Source organism: Ipomoea triloba, chromosome 14 (genome assembly GCF_003576645.1).
Source record: "Ipomoea triloba cultivar NCNSP0323 chromosome 14, ASM357664v1".
NCBI lineage: Eukaryota > Viridiplantae > Streptophyta > Magnoliopsida > Solanales > Convolvulaceae > Ipomoea > Ipomoea triloba.
In genome coordinates, this window is record NC_044929.1 from 22471822 (window position 1) to 22490317 (window position 18496).

The window sequence follows — 18496 nt, forward strand, 5'->3', positions numbered from 1 at the left end:
TGAATTTAAAACGATTAGGTAATTAATTAAGTTTGAGATCACAATGGTACGCAAGTGATCCTTAAAACGTTTGTTTATACAACAATATACAAATCATTTTAATAAATTAATATTGTGGTATAATGTTGTACTTATGTTCCAATATTCGAATTTTTAACTTTTGACTGATTATGATGGATTTCACTAGGATTCGGAAAGCGTTGTGGTACCACCAAAAAAGCTGCGCTGCAGCACATTAGGACAGGGCTTAGAAGAACATGCAATGCATGCATGAATGCTCACTATATACATCAAATCTTTTGATCCCTAACTTTCATCGACCACACAATTCATCATCGTATTCGTATGCCTTGTCTTTACATGCATGACATATTTGCACATGCGGTCCCAATTCATTCCACTGTACTACTGTCGACTAAAGTTTTCAGTCTCTTTCTAGTTTTGCTTTCTTAATTAATAACAAGAAGTCAAAACATATTTACGGTTACCCTAGTTTATACATGAAAATTGGAATCGAAATGAAAATTAAATGTCTAGTAATTAGCTAGAATGGGTTTTAGTGGATGTATTTTTGCATGTTTGGTAGTATGGTGAAATTGGAATGATTACTAATATTGATGTTCATTCGGTGATGTATGACCCTAATCGGAATAAATGTTTTAAAAATATAAAAACAAAAAATCAAAGCAGTTGATGATAGAGTGGCGATGAAGTGATGAGTAGGCAATGCAGTGAGGAAGTCGATGAAGTGAAAAGAGACAAGGTGAGGAGGCGACGAAATGAGGAGAGATAAGACTGAACTAATGGAATGATACCTGATTAATTTAAATTAGGTTATGATTTTTGTAATTATAGAGGTAATTAAATCATATATATTCCTATGCTTTAAAAAGTTGTCACCTAAACAATTTGTATCAGTGGCTTTCATTCTCATTCTTTGTGTCTAATTAACCCTATTAACCAAACACACCCTAAGTCTTTTTTAAGACATGATGAGTACTATGGGACCATTGAGATTGGAGCGGAGTGTAATCTTTTTTGAAAGCTAAGGGAACACAATATTGTTCACCTCTTCACAAGCCGAATGTGAGTACATATCACTCTCACCTTTTAATAAGTTAGACCTCCGAAATCCGTACACTCCAAACTCTTCTCAAACCATATATGTTGCTTTCAACCAATTAGCCCCCCTTGGAAGGAAAGCTGTGGACACATACAACAAGTTAAGCATGCATAATTAAGGGAAGAAATAATAAAAAGAAGATAGAAATATTACATTACAATATGATATGCATGATAGATAGATAATGATCAAACTTAACAAATGAAACCACACACAAAAATATGCAATTAAGAATAATACATCATGGGATGGTGCTAATAAGTGGTGTCATCACTAGCTGGCCTCTCCACAATCCTAACCGGAAACCCACCCATCATTTTCGACGTCAAGTCCGCCGTGTAAACCGGCTCAAACGCCTCTCCGGTCGCCGGAACCACCGTGAACCGCCGGAGAACACCCGCCACCACCCTCTTCATCTGCAAAAAAGCCATCTCTTTCCCCAAACAAACCCGGGGCCCCGCTTGAAAAACCGGATACGTAAACGGGTCTTTCCCGACGAATGTATATTTTCCGGTGACCGGGTCCCGGTCCAGCCACCGCTCGGGGCGGAACAGCCGCCAATCCGCCCCCCAAACCTTCTCCACCCGCCCCATTGCATAGGGATGGTAACTCACCCTCGTACCCTTCTTCACCGCCGTCCCATCCGGCAAAACGTCGTCCTGATATAGAGTTTATGAACTTGATGATTTATTAATGTAACTCAAAGCAGCTATAAATAGATAGTAGCATAACAACTAGTCTAACATATACAGCTATTCCACAGGAGCTAAACTAAAACAAATTAAATACAGAGATAGAATATGTCAGTCACATGTGTCCTTAATACCTGAATTGCCGCCTTTGTGTCCACCGGCACCGGCGGGTAAAGCCGCATAGTCTCGCAGAGACACGCGTGAGTGTACACCATCTCTTTCACCTCATCGTACACCGGCGTTTCGCATTTCGCCCCCGCCGTGATTTCTCTCACGATCTCCTCTTCCACTCTCGGGTGCTTGAAAATTAGCCAGAAAAACCACGATAACGCGGCGGAGGTGGTGTCCCGGCCGGCGAGAATAAAGCTTATCACGATATCCGTAATAAACTCCTCGTCGGAGTGGCCGGAATTCAAGAACCGCGACAAGAGATCAAGAGAATCGATCGAAATTTTCTCCCCCATCTCTCCCTTCTTTTCTCTGATCATTTTTCTAGCGAATTCCCGGACCTCCCCGACCACTTCCCGGAGCTTTTTCTCCGACCCGACGTTCAAAATCCGTTTAATTTTCCAAATTAACGGCACAATAGAATTAAACCTCTCACTACTGATACGTACAGATTCTTCAAACGCCACCGCGAATTTCGCCTCGGGGAGACACGGTAAAAGATATTCCGGGTCGTACCCGAACGCGATTTTGCAAATGTTGTCAAACGCAAACCTCTGCAGAATGTCCTGAAGATCAAGAACGCCGCCGTCCACGCCGGCGCCACCGCCGGCGCCGCCGTGTGCGGCGGCGCCGGAGAGAATCGGGACGAGACGCTCGGTGAGCTCCGTATCCACGACGATTTCCACGAATTTGCGGAGAGATTTCATGTTGAACTCGTAGCTCGCTAGTTGTCTCTGAAACTTCCATGTCGGTCCATCGGTGTTAAAAATCCCCTGACCCATTAAATCGGCGAGGGCTTTCTTGGAGATTTCCCCTTTTTGGTAGACATGGAAGTGGGTTTTGAGCATGTGTTCGACGTTGGAAGGGTTGGCGGTGAAGACTTGGACGTAGCCCAGAGGGCGGTGGAGGACGAACGTTAGGTTTCCGGTGCTGTTTATAACCTCGGCGATCCACTGCACGCGGCGGCGCTGGTTGGAAAGGATGGAGAAGAAGGAGCCGATGATTGGGTAGGCTCTGGGGATCTTGGTGGATTTTGGAGGGAAGAGATTCTTGAGAGTTTTTGTGAAGTTGATGGTGAAGAGGAGGAGTAATGGGAAGGCTAGGAAGGTGGTGAAGAGGATTAATGGTGAGATTATTGAGATCTCTGTCATTTTTTTATGGGCTTTTGGGTGCAGTGCAGTGTATGATTACCTGGAATGATACTTATAGCCTTGTGTTTGTTTCACTTTTTGAGTCAGTCTATCATTGCAAGAAATGATTGAATTGCCCAATTTAATTTAATACATGGAATTGTACACTTCTGCCCATAAAGAGTTCATTTTAAACCAAAACTCTAATGTTGGAATCCACACACTGTCGCTGGATGCAAGTATTAAGTGAGTTTCTTGCCTGCTCAGACCATATTTATATATTTATGAATTCGAGGGGACACCTTAACTAAAAAAATACTAATTGTTAGAGACCGATCGGAAACCTACCTCGGTCTAGTAATGTTGAGCGAGGATAGTCAACCTTCTTCAAAGATATAGTGAAGGGGAACCGATGATACTTCAAGTAGAGGCAACCCCCACTTGCGCCTGATGGATCGGATAAGTTTGCCAAAAGATCGAACAACACCTTTGCTTTGTTCTCTAAAAACATGTTCACTTGGATTCTCATAAACCATTTCATTTCTAGTTTGGAAAAGTCTAAGATGACTATGCCAGATTGCACCGGTTATAACTATACAACCACCTATATATGTCTAGCTGCACCATATACTATGAGGATCGACATATTCGCATATTATTCAAAACAACTTGATACATGTTGCTAGTTAGTATACAAGCAAGTATAACAAAAGTTACATTTTTGTTACTAATTATAACTTTTAATATTAAAGTATTAAAAGTTAAATATTTATATTTTTTTAATTGCCAATTCTCCATCAAATCCAAGTACATAGAATAGACATTTTTAATAAAAATTGATGATGATAAATCAATTTTGAATAAGCGTTATCGACTTATGGCACTACGTGAAAACTTTTTCCTCCTACTTATTGGCTTGCAGACTTAGCTTGCAGTCTTTTGCCCATTTTATTTTTAAATGGTCGCTTGTTCTAATCTTGTGGTCCTGCTTTTTCCTTTTTTTTTTTTTTAATCAAGTCTCTAGGCATATCTCAATAAGACATAATATTATATGTATTTTCATTTTTAATTTTAATTTTTTAATTCAATATGATGTTGAGGTAGCATACTTTATTGATTAAAAAATAGATAAACTCACATACCACTCTTTTTGTTCATGCATTTTCTTTTCTTAATTCAATTCAATAAGTTCTGGAGGCAGGAGTTTTACTTTAAGAATAAATTTATCACATAGTAATTACTATGTAGTTTCTTGTACATGTTTGCTTCTTAAATTATTAAAAAAAAATCCCTAGAAAAAAGTAATTTTTACTTTTGAAAAAAAAAATTATTAGAATATTTCTTAGTTGACGTACAATTACATAGTTGTCAACTCAAATGTTCACTTTGAGTGAAGCTCACTTTATTATCCTAGTTAGTAAATAACAACAAAGAAGTAAATTAACTTAAATTATCAAACTGACTTGTTCAGCCAATAAACAACTCTCTCAAGAAATTAAACTTGAAACTTTGTCTAATAGGACATGTGTCATGCATTGTGGTAACGGGTGAGGAAGATTGAGTTTATTGTTGTTGTTGTTGTTTTTATTATTATTATTATTATTATTATTATTATTATTATTATTATTATTATTTTATCTATGCATGCATGCATGGAGCTGTAAATTAAATGACTCATCTTCACGTGTATCGGTGTATGCTTGTCATCCTCTCATAGGAGTCATAGCCAACTTTAACATTATCAACCAATTAAAGGCAATTTTGTTGCTTTGCATGCAATAATTAATGCCCGTACTTTTTGTGATTTGATAGATATTTTGATATTAAACTTTTATGTTTTAATAAGGAACGGATGAATTTGTCAAAAAAAAAAGGAATGGATGAATTCTTTCTTTTAGAAATGGTGTACTGGACTTGAGATAAATCGACTTGGTGGAGCGGAGCACGATGAATATGGTTGAACTCAGGACCTCGTGCTCTGCCAAGGCCAAGCCCCGTACTCCACCATGGCCTGGGTCTTGGCCCCTGGGTTGCCAAGGCGGAGCCCTATGCTGGGTCACGGGCTCGGCCTTGGTCAAGTTTGTTATAACTAATTTCCTTCTTTTTTGGGGGCAATTAGGGTACTATTAGTATAAATAAGAGTGTAATTGTCTTGTTAAGACATCATGAACTCACTTGTAATACTATTACATTGCTAAACAAACAATCATGATTGTCTTGTTCAGTTTGAAGGATAATAGCACGATTATCTAACAACGAAAAATTAGACAACTACGACTTGTTTTCATTGGTAGCTGTTTAAAAAAAAAAGTTATTATGCCAACCATTTAAATTGATTTTTCTTTTAATTTGTGTTCGATGAATATTGAAAAAATTAAAACTCTTTCAAATAAAATTAAATATAGTTTCACCTCATAATTTAAAAAAAATCTCAAAAGAATTGAAATAAGTGATTGAGTAATACATAATTACAATTTATATAATAATTATATTGTTTACAATTATTACATAATAATAAATTTTATCCAATACACATATTCATATAATAACTATGAATTTCTTTCATTTTAAAAAAAAATAAAATCAAATATTATCTCAGCTTCAAAGTAGGCAAAATTGGTAGCAGCAAAAATAGGCGGCGGCGCACGTGAAACCTACGTTAGGTTTATCCCAAAAGTTCGCCGCATTACACCGACCGGCCGTCGCCCACATACTAGAGGCCATATCAATTTATGTCGGTCAAATTAACTATGGCGCACGCAATTATATATGTGATTAAGAAGTTGTTAATTCATCATAATAAAATCATTAAAAACTTTCCAAATCATAATTAAACAATACTTTTTCGTACTTCACCCGCATAATGAATCTAATACAATCAGTCAATCACTAATCATATTGCGCTTCAGAGGTTAGAGTTTAATTCTTACCTATATTAAAATAAATAAGAGCTTAAGAAACTGATCACGTAAAATAAAAGAGTATTCAGATGTGGTGTGAGGATACAGTTTAGTAAATAAAAGAGTATTGTGAAGCTGTGGACTCTGGTTGAATATACAGAATTTGACTTCATAAAGTACAGAATTCATGTGCATAATGCACATAATTATATAGCTGATGACACATAAACACTTAACATAATATGCAGAATTCATGTTCATTATATCGTGTTTGTGTGCGTGTATTACGAACATGAATTATGTGCCGTATGAAGTCAAATTTTGTGTATTGAACTAGGGTCCACGATATAACGATTGGTTGTTTATTGAGTCATTTTAGTGTTGAGACTATTTGTGTGTCAAGATATTTTTGGTGCATTTAACTTAAACCAATAAGATAAGAGCTCGTGTCTAGCTTTATGACATACTATTCAACTTGACACATTGCTCTCATCAACTACACCATGCAAAATGTGCTATATGTTGTGCATGCCTTGATGTGACATGTGTCTCGAGCTGAATTATTTTGTCCCTTCCTTTAGAAGATTGGATTGTTGGGCCAAACAATTCAATTTACTAAATAATTTATTCGTAACATAATTTTATAGTGGTAGAGATATTGAATGTCAAGGCAAATTATACCATGGATCAAAGTTCACTTTGTATTGTGGACCTTAATCCAAAATACTCCGTAATAAATAGTAAAGCTACATGTTTATTTTAATTTGGCCCTACCTGCATGCATGATATATTGAAGTGATAGCTCACTAGCTTTCAGTGCATATACCTTTGTGGTACTTTAATTACAATCCAGTAATCCACTTCCAAAACCAAAAAAGATTTCCCACTTCATACAAAAGTGTAATCATGCATGTGCTTTACTATCTCTTACACATCAGGCTATTCCACATACATTGCAAAATCAAAGCCCGCTTTTTTGAGTAAAAATCAAACTCTGCAAATGTGATCCGAACTAAATCTAAATTATTCTTACCGTAATGAGATACGGAATAAGCAAAACAAGGGGTTTCATTTAGCAGAGAAAGAAAATATTCATTTGGAGCTCATGCACAAGTCCATCTGTATTTACACAAAAGAACAAGAAAGAAGAAAAGAACCTGCTATCAGGAATCAGGACTGAGCTGAGAATAACAGTAAAAATCAATTACATTGTAATGTAATCCAATTGCAGGGTCACTGGAGGGGTTTTAACAAAACTGTACTGTTGAATGACAAAGAAAACTCTATCTGTCATGTCGAAATCCAAACTTACTTGAAGCAATTCCTTGTCCAGTGAATGAATCATGAATGTGTTTGAAGTTTCACAAACCTCGCTCGTGTATGTCTTCATCTTCATTTTGGGTTTCGGTGAGAAGACAACCTGGGATCCACTCACGTTGAGTAAGTTAACAAGGTGACATCTCTTGGCATTCATGCATCTGAAGAGCTCATTATCATCATCAAACCTTCAAAGCCAAATCATCAGGGGAATAAAATCAGTGTTTGAAACTTGAAAGCAAAGATGATAATTGAAAAAAACTGTAGAAAGCGAAGGTGTGGGTTGCTTAGTTACATAATATTGAGTGATCAAGGTGAAATGTAGATTTTCTCATTCTTGAAGTTTAATACCGAGGATTTCTTGGCTGCTTTCAAATCACAAAACCAAATGCAATTATTTTCTACCTGAGCTACAGTATGATTCTCAACTATGCCTTTTGACCCTTTCAACTTGAAGTCGTCTTTCTGCAAGTCTGATACACCTGACCCATCACGGTACATTTTCCTATATTGTTCTAACTGAGCTTCCAAATCTTGCGTTTCTTTATCCTTCTCAACAAGCAGATCATTAGCCCTCTCCAATGCCTCCATGTCATATTCCGCTTGCTCCTCCATCATTCTTAAGTGCTGCGATGCCTTCATATGAAGTGCTGCCTTCTCCTCTTGCAATCTATTGATCATAGCCATTGCCTCATTTGCAGCAATAGCAGCAGCATTTCGTTCTTCCTCTAATTCCTTATATAGATCTTTCAACGCCTTCTGATCATGTTCAACCTGCCGTTGCAATCTATCAACCATACTCTCACCTTCTATTTCACTCAGAATAAATCCATCCCCAGATTCAGAACCAGACTCACTTCTCTCCAATGAGGTTGTCTTTTGAAGCACGTGTTTTCCATCAAAACTAGAACCATCACTTCTTTGAATGTCATCGTGATGATCATATGCCCTGTTTTTCAAAAAATCCATCTCGGGAGCAGATGTTTGAAGTAATGATTTTGCTTCTTCTGCAATTCTTGGTGAATCAGAGGAGGACACGAATTGTTCTGCAGGCATGTGATATATTTCACCGTCTCTATGCCTCACAGCTGAAGCATCAACTAGATTCATATGGGTTGGTGTTTCCGAAGCACGATCATCTGAATTACCAGTTGTTACTGTGGTATCATCGATCACTGAATTATGTCCTTTGTGATTGCTGTCAGTCATATTCACTGTTGCCAAAACATTTACAAACAGAGCAGTCAGATGAAAGGGAAGTAGGATTTAGCTAATTCTCATAAGAAACCTCTACAAGTATTAGTTGAATTTGGAGATAAGCACATAAATGCATGTAATAGAAATACAAATAATACAACGTGAAGGAGAAAATGGTAGCTTACAAACTTCCGGTATTTTCACAGCAGAGGGTGAAGAAGGCAAGCTGGTAAATGGAATACAGTCTGACAGTGAAGAAGGACCAGACATATGAAAGTGGGAAATATTGGGCTTAGAAATCTCTCCTGATGCATGAGGAACTTCAGAGACTCCGGGCAATTGTGGCGTGTCATCTAATGGCATAGCCTTTGGCATTATAGGAGAATGGGGTTTTGGATTAAATGGTTCCCAATCAAGTTCCCCCAAGCTATGATTTTTGTGTGAAATCAGAATGCTGTCCTTGTTGGCGTTGAGCTGCATTGACTGGTCCAAATCAAATTGGTCAGGTTCAGCAGATTGGCGAGTCTTCCCTAGAGCTACACCATCGGTTGATGATTTCTGCACAAACGTTTTGGCAGGATGACCGCCATTTCCAGAATTGGAAGAATTTGTTCTACAAAGTCCATAATATCCACCCTCATCATCAGAGGCCACTTCTGACTCAGAATCAGAAGTGAACTTCAGCTCTGTATATCCTACATTTGACAGATGGTTAACACCAATTTTCCCTGGAGAACAAGGTGACTTTGGCCCAGAAAGTTGATCTCTAATCTTCTTGAAGCTATCCTGCTTGTTGAACCGACTACAACCTGGCGTGCGAGGCAGAGGAGACTTGACACTAGCTGTAGAAGCTCCACACCCAACTGGAGTTAACTGGACCAATTTCTGAGGACTAGAGCGAGTTTTCCATGACTTGTTACAACATGAACAGCTCCATGGCCCCAAAGAACTGGCTAGAGGATTCTTTTTCGTATACATATCCATCCACGTTTTATTCATTGTTAACCTATTCTCCGCAGCAAGTGACACAAAGCATTCTTCACACATTCCACGAACATCAGCAAGATTGCCATGAACATGACAGTAAACTAGGGATGATATCTCCTCTCTATGGTTGCTGCAAAGTAGACTCTGATAATACCCGGGTTTCTTGTTCCCAAATACATGATCAAGCCTCGAGCATAGTAGACAAGGCGTTTGCAATTCACAGTAACGCGCAAATTTAGTGAGCAAATATGACAATGCTGCATCCACAAACAGCAAAAACATCAAAAACCATTCACAAGCAGCGGAAGACAACAGTGCCATAAAACCCCGCGGGTTCCTCTGTCTAGCAGACGAAATCCCTGCGGCTGCCATTTCACAAATCACATTAGCTCCCCAGCCACTCAGCCAATCAGCATTTCCGGGAATCTCAATGACTTAAATGGCCTCAAAGAATCCACTCTTTGCAAATCCCCCAAATGGCTCAATCACTGCAAATCACCAAACTATTAGAACAAAAATCCACACACAAACTTGAAATTTCAAAGTCAACGACTTCATAATCAAAGAAACAAGCTTTAACCTAAACCAAAATCATCTCAACAAACCAAAACCATCCCAATCATTTTTCAAATATGAACCCACAAATTACACACAAAAATACACGCACAAGCCCTAATTTCCTCCATTTCAAAAGGTCAATAACCAATCATACACAATCGACAAAATGCAACACAATCTACAATAAATTTATGGGTTTAAATGACTTTCCCTAATGCAAGACATGAATATCAATGCATCAAAACAACAAAAATGGGCTCTTCGTGGCAATGTCATACAATTCCGATTCATTCTTTCCAAAAAAAAAAAAGAAAAAAAGTGAGAAATATGAGAAAAGACGAAGGAAGTTGAAACCTTGGTCCGCCGCGCAGCCGGTGGAGGAGCAGAGGGAGGATGAATGGAGACGGAGGAATGATCAGCGATTCATCGTCGACGTGATCGCACGAAGGAGAGAAAGCGGATAAAATGAAGAAATGAGTGAAAATTTACAAAGACGTCCTTCGTTCCAGAAAATGACTGACCGTTGAAAACAACTGAATTTCAGAGTCCTTGTTTGTTTCGACACGAATCTAGTGTTTAGGGAAACCTCTCACCTTCGAATTCTACCACTACCTTAACATTCTTTAAGATAACACTTAATACCGTCTTACTCTATAATACTTACAATTTGTTATTTATGATATAAATGATAATACTTATTACAGAAAATTTAATACTATTTTTGAAATAAATAAACTGGTACTTATAATAGATATTGTAATATTTATATGTGAAATTGTGATACGGAGTACTATTTATGATAAAATGATTGTTATTAATGATAAATATTGAGTTAATACACATTTTAGTCATTGATTATAATCGTTTTTCTTGATTTAGTGTTAAATGACATTTTATACTTATTTAAGTCACCGACTTTGATGGTTTTCTCAATTGAGTCATCTGTTAAAATAACTTAGTAATTTCACATATATTAATACCCAATTTAATCTTCAACTATAATAGCTTTGCGTACCCAAATTAGTCTTCAACTGTTGTGATTTTACTCAATTTAATCCTCGATTATACTGGTGTTTCTCAATTTAATTCTTGATTCTAACAACCGATTATTCAATTAGGTAAAATTATCAAAACTGATGACCTAACATCAGATTACTCTAGTCCATACTTGACATTGACAACACTAGTTAAGAGATTTGCATTTAACATGTAATGATGCAATTTGATAGTAACAAATTAGTGTGGTTTTTAAAAACTGTGTTATTTATCTTTTCGATTATATGTGGTAATTCATGTGTAAATTAACTGACGACATATGTGAAGGTGTCTAATTAGACTTGCGAATCACGTATCCTTATTGATGTCTTGGATTGTGTGATTCATCTTTTTAATGTGATGTGATCACGCTTAATATAACGGTTTATTTATTGAAAAAATAATAATAATACTACTCCCGTATAACATTCTTTTTTGGTCTCTACATTAACAAACCAAACATGCCCTTGATTATATGGTCAACCTCTAAAGTTGGTTTCTAAATACAAAGTGCCAAACATATATGCTTTGTTATGTTTCTTGGTTAGGGTGTGTTTGGTTGGTGGGTTTAGGTATAAGGTATGGGTATCAAAGTGATTGTTATTGTTTCGTTGATAGATTTTTAGGATACTACTAATAGTAATATTGAATGTATGTTTCGTGTTCAACGAAATGCAATCGAGTTCAATGATTAAATATTAGAAATTTTAATGATTATGACTTGATTCAATTGTAAATGTTTAAAATTTCAATAATATTGCATGACTTATTTCATAGTAATTGTTGGAAATTTTAGTAATATTGTATGACCAGCCCGTAAAAACATTTTATAGGTATGAGTGAAACTAAAAAAAAAAAAACCCTATATGGAAAAACTAAAATTTAAATTTGATAATACTAAAAAATGATAATATCAAAAACTATGAAATAAAATTAGAAAAATTTTAACAATTTTTTTAAATAAAAAAATAATCATGACGAAAGATTTATACGAGTAAAGATACCAAATCAAGATTAATATTGTCTAGCATATCCTTCTCAATACACAAAATCGTCAAACCATTTAATCTTTCTTGTGACATCTTAAGGAGTATTTTTCTATAGAATATTAAGTAATTATGTCTAATCTTAAAATGTTTTATATAATCAAATCTCATGTATTATATCAAGCAAATCCTATACATTTACTAATATGACAAATGCTATATATACATGTGTAAATAATAATATCAATTAATATTGTTTAAACCACAATCAAAATTTATAAAAGTAGAGAAAAATATTATGTAAAACATAACATTTGTTTTTAATTGCTTAATATATCCTAATAGATTAGAGATAAATTAAACGGTACTTAGTAACTCAAGATAATTATATATATAATTATGATTCAAAAATCATATATAATTATCCCAAAAAATTGTATAACCTTGAATTAGGAGTCTAGTAGATCTATGGTTAAATGTATGGTTAGGACTGAATTAAGAGTCTAGTAGATGTATGGTTAGGACTGTTATTATATTCGTTGATTACTTCAGTTTATCTTAGACCTACATTCCTAGATTACTGTTATTCACTTTCATTCAATTCGATTCCAAGAACCCTCACAATTTTTACATGATTCTCAGATTCCTAAGAGATTGCTTATTTCACAGTCGTGATAAGACCGGCATTATCTTCTCCACTGTTACTCTGTTAAATTTGATATTGTGATTTCAGATTTGTGCTTTTTGTTACCTGAATGCATCATCAAGCTATAATCGGGAAACCGACGCTAGTTCCAGCAAATGGCCTTTTCTCACACCCACACCCGACCTCTGCTCAAAACCCTAGACTGGCTGTAATTCGTTCCGTCTCGCCCAACAGAAGTAGTAGGGCTCGCTGTTCGGTTCTCAATAATCGGGGGATAGAAATTCCGGCGCCAAAGCTCCGGCGTTTCAACGACTCCGGCGAAGACCGCCGCCTCAGGGCCGTCGGAGTTAAGGACATCGATGTCGCGACGCTAGGGAACCTCTGCGTTGATATTGTTCTCAATGTCCCTAAACTGCCGCCCAAACCCCATGACAAGCGCAAGGCTTACATGGATGAGCTTTCCAAAACTCCCCCAGATAAGGTTTGAGCCCTCTTTGCAAATTTCTGCTCGATTTTGCTATAAAATTTCTTTCTCTTGCCTGGTTCTCGTCTGAAACCATTGTAGCTATCTTGTCCTTTAGAATTTTTAGGCTGCTTCATGAAATTCAGAGTTCAATAATAGACCATTGTGTGTGTGTGTGTGTCTGTGTGTGTAAGTGTGTTCCATTAAATCTTGTTGAGAAATCTGAAAGGGCTCCATTTTATTGCAAACTGGAACCCCTATATTGAAATTCAGAGTTCATTAATAGACCATTGTGTGTGTGTGTTCCATTAAATCTTGTTGAGAAATCTGAAAGGGCGCCATTTTATTGCAAACTGGAACCCCTATATTGAATTCTAAACATTAGGAAAATGTGTATTATATTTTTGTATCAAATGGCATTACTAAATCATCTGTTTCCAGAAAGTTGTAATGGAAGTTAATCATCCGGTGTAGCAATATTTGACTAATTCTTGGGCATTAACGGCGAATAAATATGATTCTCAAACAGTTTATGAACTGAGATGCCCTGAAGTAGTGGTCTCAATCCACTTTCTGTTCCTCCGTTCTATTCTTTAACTGCAAACTTGCAAAACCCTGATGTGAGCCATAAGATTGTCTCAAATATCTTGATAGTCTTGCCGTTTTCGTTTTTCCTTTGGGCAGCTATTGAAGGGATACATTTGTGCTTCTGTCCACCAACAGCCCTTACACCAACAGTATTTCAGCATCTTGACTTTTTGGTCTGCACTGTGCTGCAGGAATACTGGGAAGCTGGTGGCAACAGCAATGTAGCAATAGCAGCAGCGAGACTTGGGCTTTGCTGTACTACAATTGGTCACGTTGGCAATGATGTCTATGGACGTTTCTTCTTAGATGTGCTTCATAGTGAAGGAATCAGTATGGTTGGGATGAATGAACCGAGTGATGACGTTGATAGCTCCAGTGCTGCCTACGAAACTCTGCTTTGCTGGGTCCTGGTGGATCCTTTACAAAGACATGGTTTTTGCAGGTGATTGCTTTCTCCATCCCCAATATTTCTCTCTATGCATGTGCCTATACACCTATGCAGTACCAGAAAAGATGCAATGCTTAGTTTTCTTTTCATTCTTTTGCTTGCTTTATGTTACAAGGTTGACAGTTACTTCTTTTCAGCCGAGCAGATTTTAGTGAGGATCCTGTATACAGTTGGATGACTAAGTTGTCTGCTGAAGTAAAGATGGCTATAAAACGATCAAAAATCCTATTCTGCAATGGTTATGACTTTGATGAGCTCTCTCCTAGCCTGCTTGAATCTGCTTTGGACTTTGCGGTTGAAGCTGAAACATCTATCTTTTTTGACCCTGGTCCAAGGGTGACCCTTGTTTCAGGAAGACCTGAAGAACAGAGAGCAGTTGACAAATTCTTCAAGATGAGTGATGTGCTTCTTTTGACTTCTGAAGAGGTTAACTCGCCACTTCTCATAGTTTATATTAACATGTATGAATTTTGGTTCACTTGCATCTTCTGAAGAGCTATCTGATAATGCACCCCATAAGATACATTTCAACTGCTTTAATTCCGTTGTGTCCTTTTATCTTTATACTTCATTTAGAACTCTCTCATTCTAGGGAGTTGCTTAGTAGTAGCAGTATCTTGTAGTCTTCTTCCATAGTGTTGCAAAACGCTCTCCATCTAAGGGTAGAGAAACCAAAATCACTAAAGAAAAGTAGCTCCAAAATGGTTTTAACTAAAATTCTTTTCTTTGTATTCCTATATGGCTATATTCTTAGTCTCATTGACAATTTGTATGTACCAGGCAGAGTCATTGACTGGCATTGAAAATCCAATTATGGCGGGGCAAGAGTTGCTAAAGAAAGGAGCCCGTCTTAAGTGGGTGATTGTTAAGATGGGTGCAAAGGGTTCGATTTTGATCACCAAATCAAGTATAACCTGTGCCCCTGGATTCAAGGTATCACTTTTGTTGGAGAGGGAAATAGAATTTTTATTCGGAATACACTTTTTTGATTATTTGCTTTGACAGTGAAGTGAACAATACATACATATATGTCATAGCAGAATTGCTTATTAATCCCATCCATTATGCATTTCTATCCAACAAAGTGACTCACCTTAGTCTGGGAACTAATACTTTGAACAGGTGGATGTTATTGACACCGTTGGGTGTGGAGACAGCTTTGTGGCTGCCGTTGCATTTGGTTTTATACACAACGTGCCATTGGTATATACTCTAACCCTCGCAAATGCAGTGGGCGGTGCAACTGCTATGGGTTGTGGCGCTGGTAGAAATGTCGCGACCCTAGAGCAAGTGAAGGAACTCATGAGAAGATCAGATATTAACGAGGATGAAAAGCTATGGGAGGAGTTACTTAGTGATAGTCTAGGAACGTTAGAAGTAAATTTACTCTTGAGATCGGTCATAGACCAGAACAGCCCACAGCTTAACGTAGTTCCCCTGCAAAGGGCGGTCTCTGAAATTCTACCCAAGCTCTTACCTGCTCAGTCAAAGATGGCTGTCGCTTCTTCACTGTCATGAACAGACGTTATGATGGTAGATTGGTTATCTTTGCTATAGTCAACATACGATTACTATCGCCTTACTACTCACCACCAAAACACAGCTCGAGATTGGAGATGAATGGTAAGTCGAGACAATAGTTTTAGTTTCAGGGAAGGGTGCTCAATATTGTGGGTTGTATTTTTACCATCTTGATGATTAAACAAACTGATAGCACATGATTTACACAAACAATTCTTGTAATTTTCTCGGCACATCAGTGAGAATAGCGTTTTAGATGCATTATTCTTGTTTAGTCAGATTCTTTCCTTCACAACTTGCAGTTAGCAGACAAAGTGAAATGTTTGTAGTTCTTACTGCTATCATGCTATTAGGTCATGTTTTACTATTTACAAATAACGTAGGGTGCGCCAAAACCTTGTGGTCTAGTGGCACCCGGTTGCCCTCTTACATGAAAGGGGGTGGGTGTGTCGTCGCCTCAGTGGAGGCGATATTGACTCTTTGTGCTTCAATAAGTTGAGAAAGTAGTTATAAACAGATACTACATTGTAACAGAGTCAGTAGTACTCAAATAACCTAAGGAAATAACCTAAGGTGTAATTTGTCACATGAGTACCAACTCAACCAAATAAGCTGTGAAGTCAAAGAGAAGATAATGGGAGAAGAAGAAACATGACAACTTGTGAAAAGTGTTTTATTCTGTTTTACTTTTCAGATTTATAAGAAACATAGGCCTGAAAGTATTACAAAAGACATTTTGTGACTTTAGGGTCTTGTAATTGGACGAACCTTTTATTTTTGTCTACACTTTGATTCCCTCTGCTTTAATTGATTGATTATGCATCCATATTTCTCCTTAGAATGTTGAAATTTGCTGGGCAGCTTTCGTTAGTTCGTCATATATCTGTTCACGAAAGAGTTAATTTCCAATTTAATTTTCTACTATGATGACATTTCTTGATTTAGTCTAAATTTTTGCGGGTTTTTCCTCTTAGACCAAATCAAAAGCTACAAGAGGGAAGTCTGAATGTTTTTTGACAAATCAATGAGCTCTGCTGGTTTTAAAGTTTCAACATCAATTCAACATTTTCAACTCTTTTAAAGTTTCAACATCAATTCAACATTTTCAACTCCAAACATCCAGATTTAATCACACAGCCAATCACGCAACTAACTTTCACATCGAAAAGGTTCACGCAACTAACTTTTACATGGAAATGGTAACGGTCATTCACACTTAGAGTGTTATGATTATGAACATATAGAATGAACATTATAAATCTATTACAAAGCAACAGTGAACGGAAAAGATAGGATGAGTATTTATGTATATCAAGGATTAAGTTTATGGACATAGAGAACAAATATTATAAACATTGTACATAATGAATCTTACTCTGTATTAAACATTATCCACTAGTTACGCACTTACGCCATTAAAAACTTAATATAAAATGGTGTCATTTTGAACCCTAGTCTATAATATAATTTGTGTACTTTAAGGGAGTTATACTCTTGTCACATATTTAATGATTCAGGGAAAAGAAAAGAACGAAAATATGTATAGTACTCCGTATAATTCTTTACATATATATCAGCAAGACTCAAACTGAAATCTCTTTTTTCCTATACTAATTATTTTACCTTTTAGCGTTTAAATGTACATATATGTGTGTAATAATGTTGTGAGTGTACTTTATACCTAACGAATTAATTTTGTAAGTGGTATACCAAATCGGTAAGCCAATCATTTATATTTATTTAAATGTGAATTAAATATTAAAGAGACTTGTGCAAATGTATGTGCAATTATTCTTTTGTGCAGTCCTGCTTGCAGCCTGCTCTACCTAAGCTTCACATATAAGCTTGGCATCGTATCAATTTAGTGCCATGAATATATAGGGAAAATTTATATATACAAAGTTATAAAGCGGCAATATCTTAGGTTATTATAAATAAATAAATAAATATGCAAAGAGATCACGTCAAATTTGTATTTAGAGGGCAAATAAGAGATTTGGTTGTAATCATAATTATGGTAGGAATTAAATTAACAAACTTAGGTTATTATAAATAAATAAATAAATTTTCTCAAAATAAATAAATAAATATGCAAGGAAATCACGCGAGATTTGTATTTAGAGGGCAAATAAGAGATTTGGTTGTAATCATAATTATGGTAGGAATTAAATTAACAAATTTAGAATTGGATGTGAACTATAATTAAGGCATAGAATTATTTCTTCATAATGGAGGCGAATGCAACCATGGAAGAAACGCAGGAGAGCAACACTAATCTCGTCATGGACGATCAAGAGAGAGTTTTTGAACACACGTTTGACGACACACCATGGAAAAAAGTGCGAACGACTAACATGGATGGTATGTATCGCTACTTTATGCCTTAAAATTTTATTGTTCATGGAATAGAACCCACAAGCAAGTTTGTGTGAAACAACGAAACATTATATTCATTGCATACGTAGAAAAAGCGTGACCATAGTTATGTGCCGATTGTGGGTATAATGTGTGCCGTCGTGATTAAATTTGTGTGCCAACATGCTACGATATGTGTGCCATGTATGATATAAACGGGAGAAAAAATTATTACGAACAAAATATACACTCGGTTAGATTAATAATAATTTTTAAGTCAATCACACTGTAATTCAGTATTCAATACGGTAACCTAAATGTGGAATTGGAATTTTAAATTAATAAATTGCAAATATGCGGCCAGTTTAAATAGATGATTATT

General features: G+C 36.4%; 3 protein-coding genes across 3 annotated transcripts; 1 reads left to right on the plus strand and 2 right to left on the minus strand.

Moving 5' to 3' along the window:
• Positions 1–1237: 1237 nt before the first annotated feature.
• On the minus strand, positions 1238–3145 carry LOC116004247 (cytochrome P450 94A2-like). The gene is made up of 2 exons (XM_031244213.1): positions 1950–3145; positions 1238–1782 (listed from the first exon to the last, which is right to left on the minus strand). The coding sequence occupies exons 1-2, from the start codon at positions 3132–3134 to the stop codon at positions 1378–1380; spliced, it is 1590 nt and encodes a 529-aa protein (XP_031100073.1). The 5' UTR covers positions 3135–3145; the 3' UTR covers positions 1238–1377.
• A 3918-nt stretch (positions 3146–7063) lies between these two features.
• LOC116003544 (myosin-binding protein 1-like) lies at positions 7064–10636 on the minus strand. The gene is made up of 4 exons (XM_031243440.1): positions 10427–10636; positions 8713–10002; positions 7736–8544; positions 7064–7518 (listed from the first exon to the last, which is right to left on the minus strand). The coding sequence occupies exons 2-4, from the start codon at positions 9884–9886 to the stop codon at positions 7513–7515; spliced, it is 1989 nt and encodes a 662-aa protein (XP_031099300.1). The 5' UTR covers positions 9887–10002; positions 10427–10636; the 3' UTR covers positions 7064–7512.
• A 2025-nt stretch (positions 10637–12661) lies between these two features.
• Positions 12662–16037, plus strand: LOC116005295 (probable fructokinase-4). Its single transcript, XM_031245564.1, has 5 exons — positions 12662–13220; positions 13982–14232; positions 14376–14664; positions 15019–15171; positions 15361–16037. Exons 1-5 carry the CDS (start codon positions 12849–12851, stop codon positions 15754–15756), a joined length of 1461 nt encoding a protein of 486 aa, XP_031101424.1. The 5' UTR covers positions 12662–12848; the 3' UTR covers positions 15757–16037.
• Positions 16038–18496: the final 2459 nt, after the last annotated feature.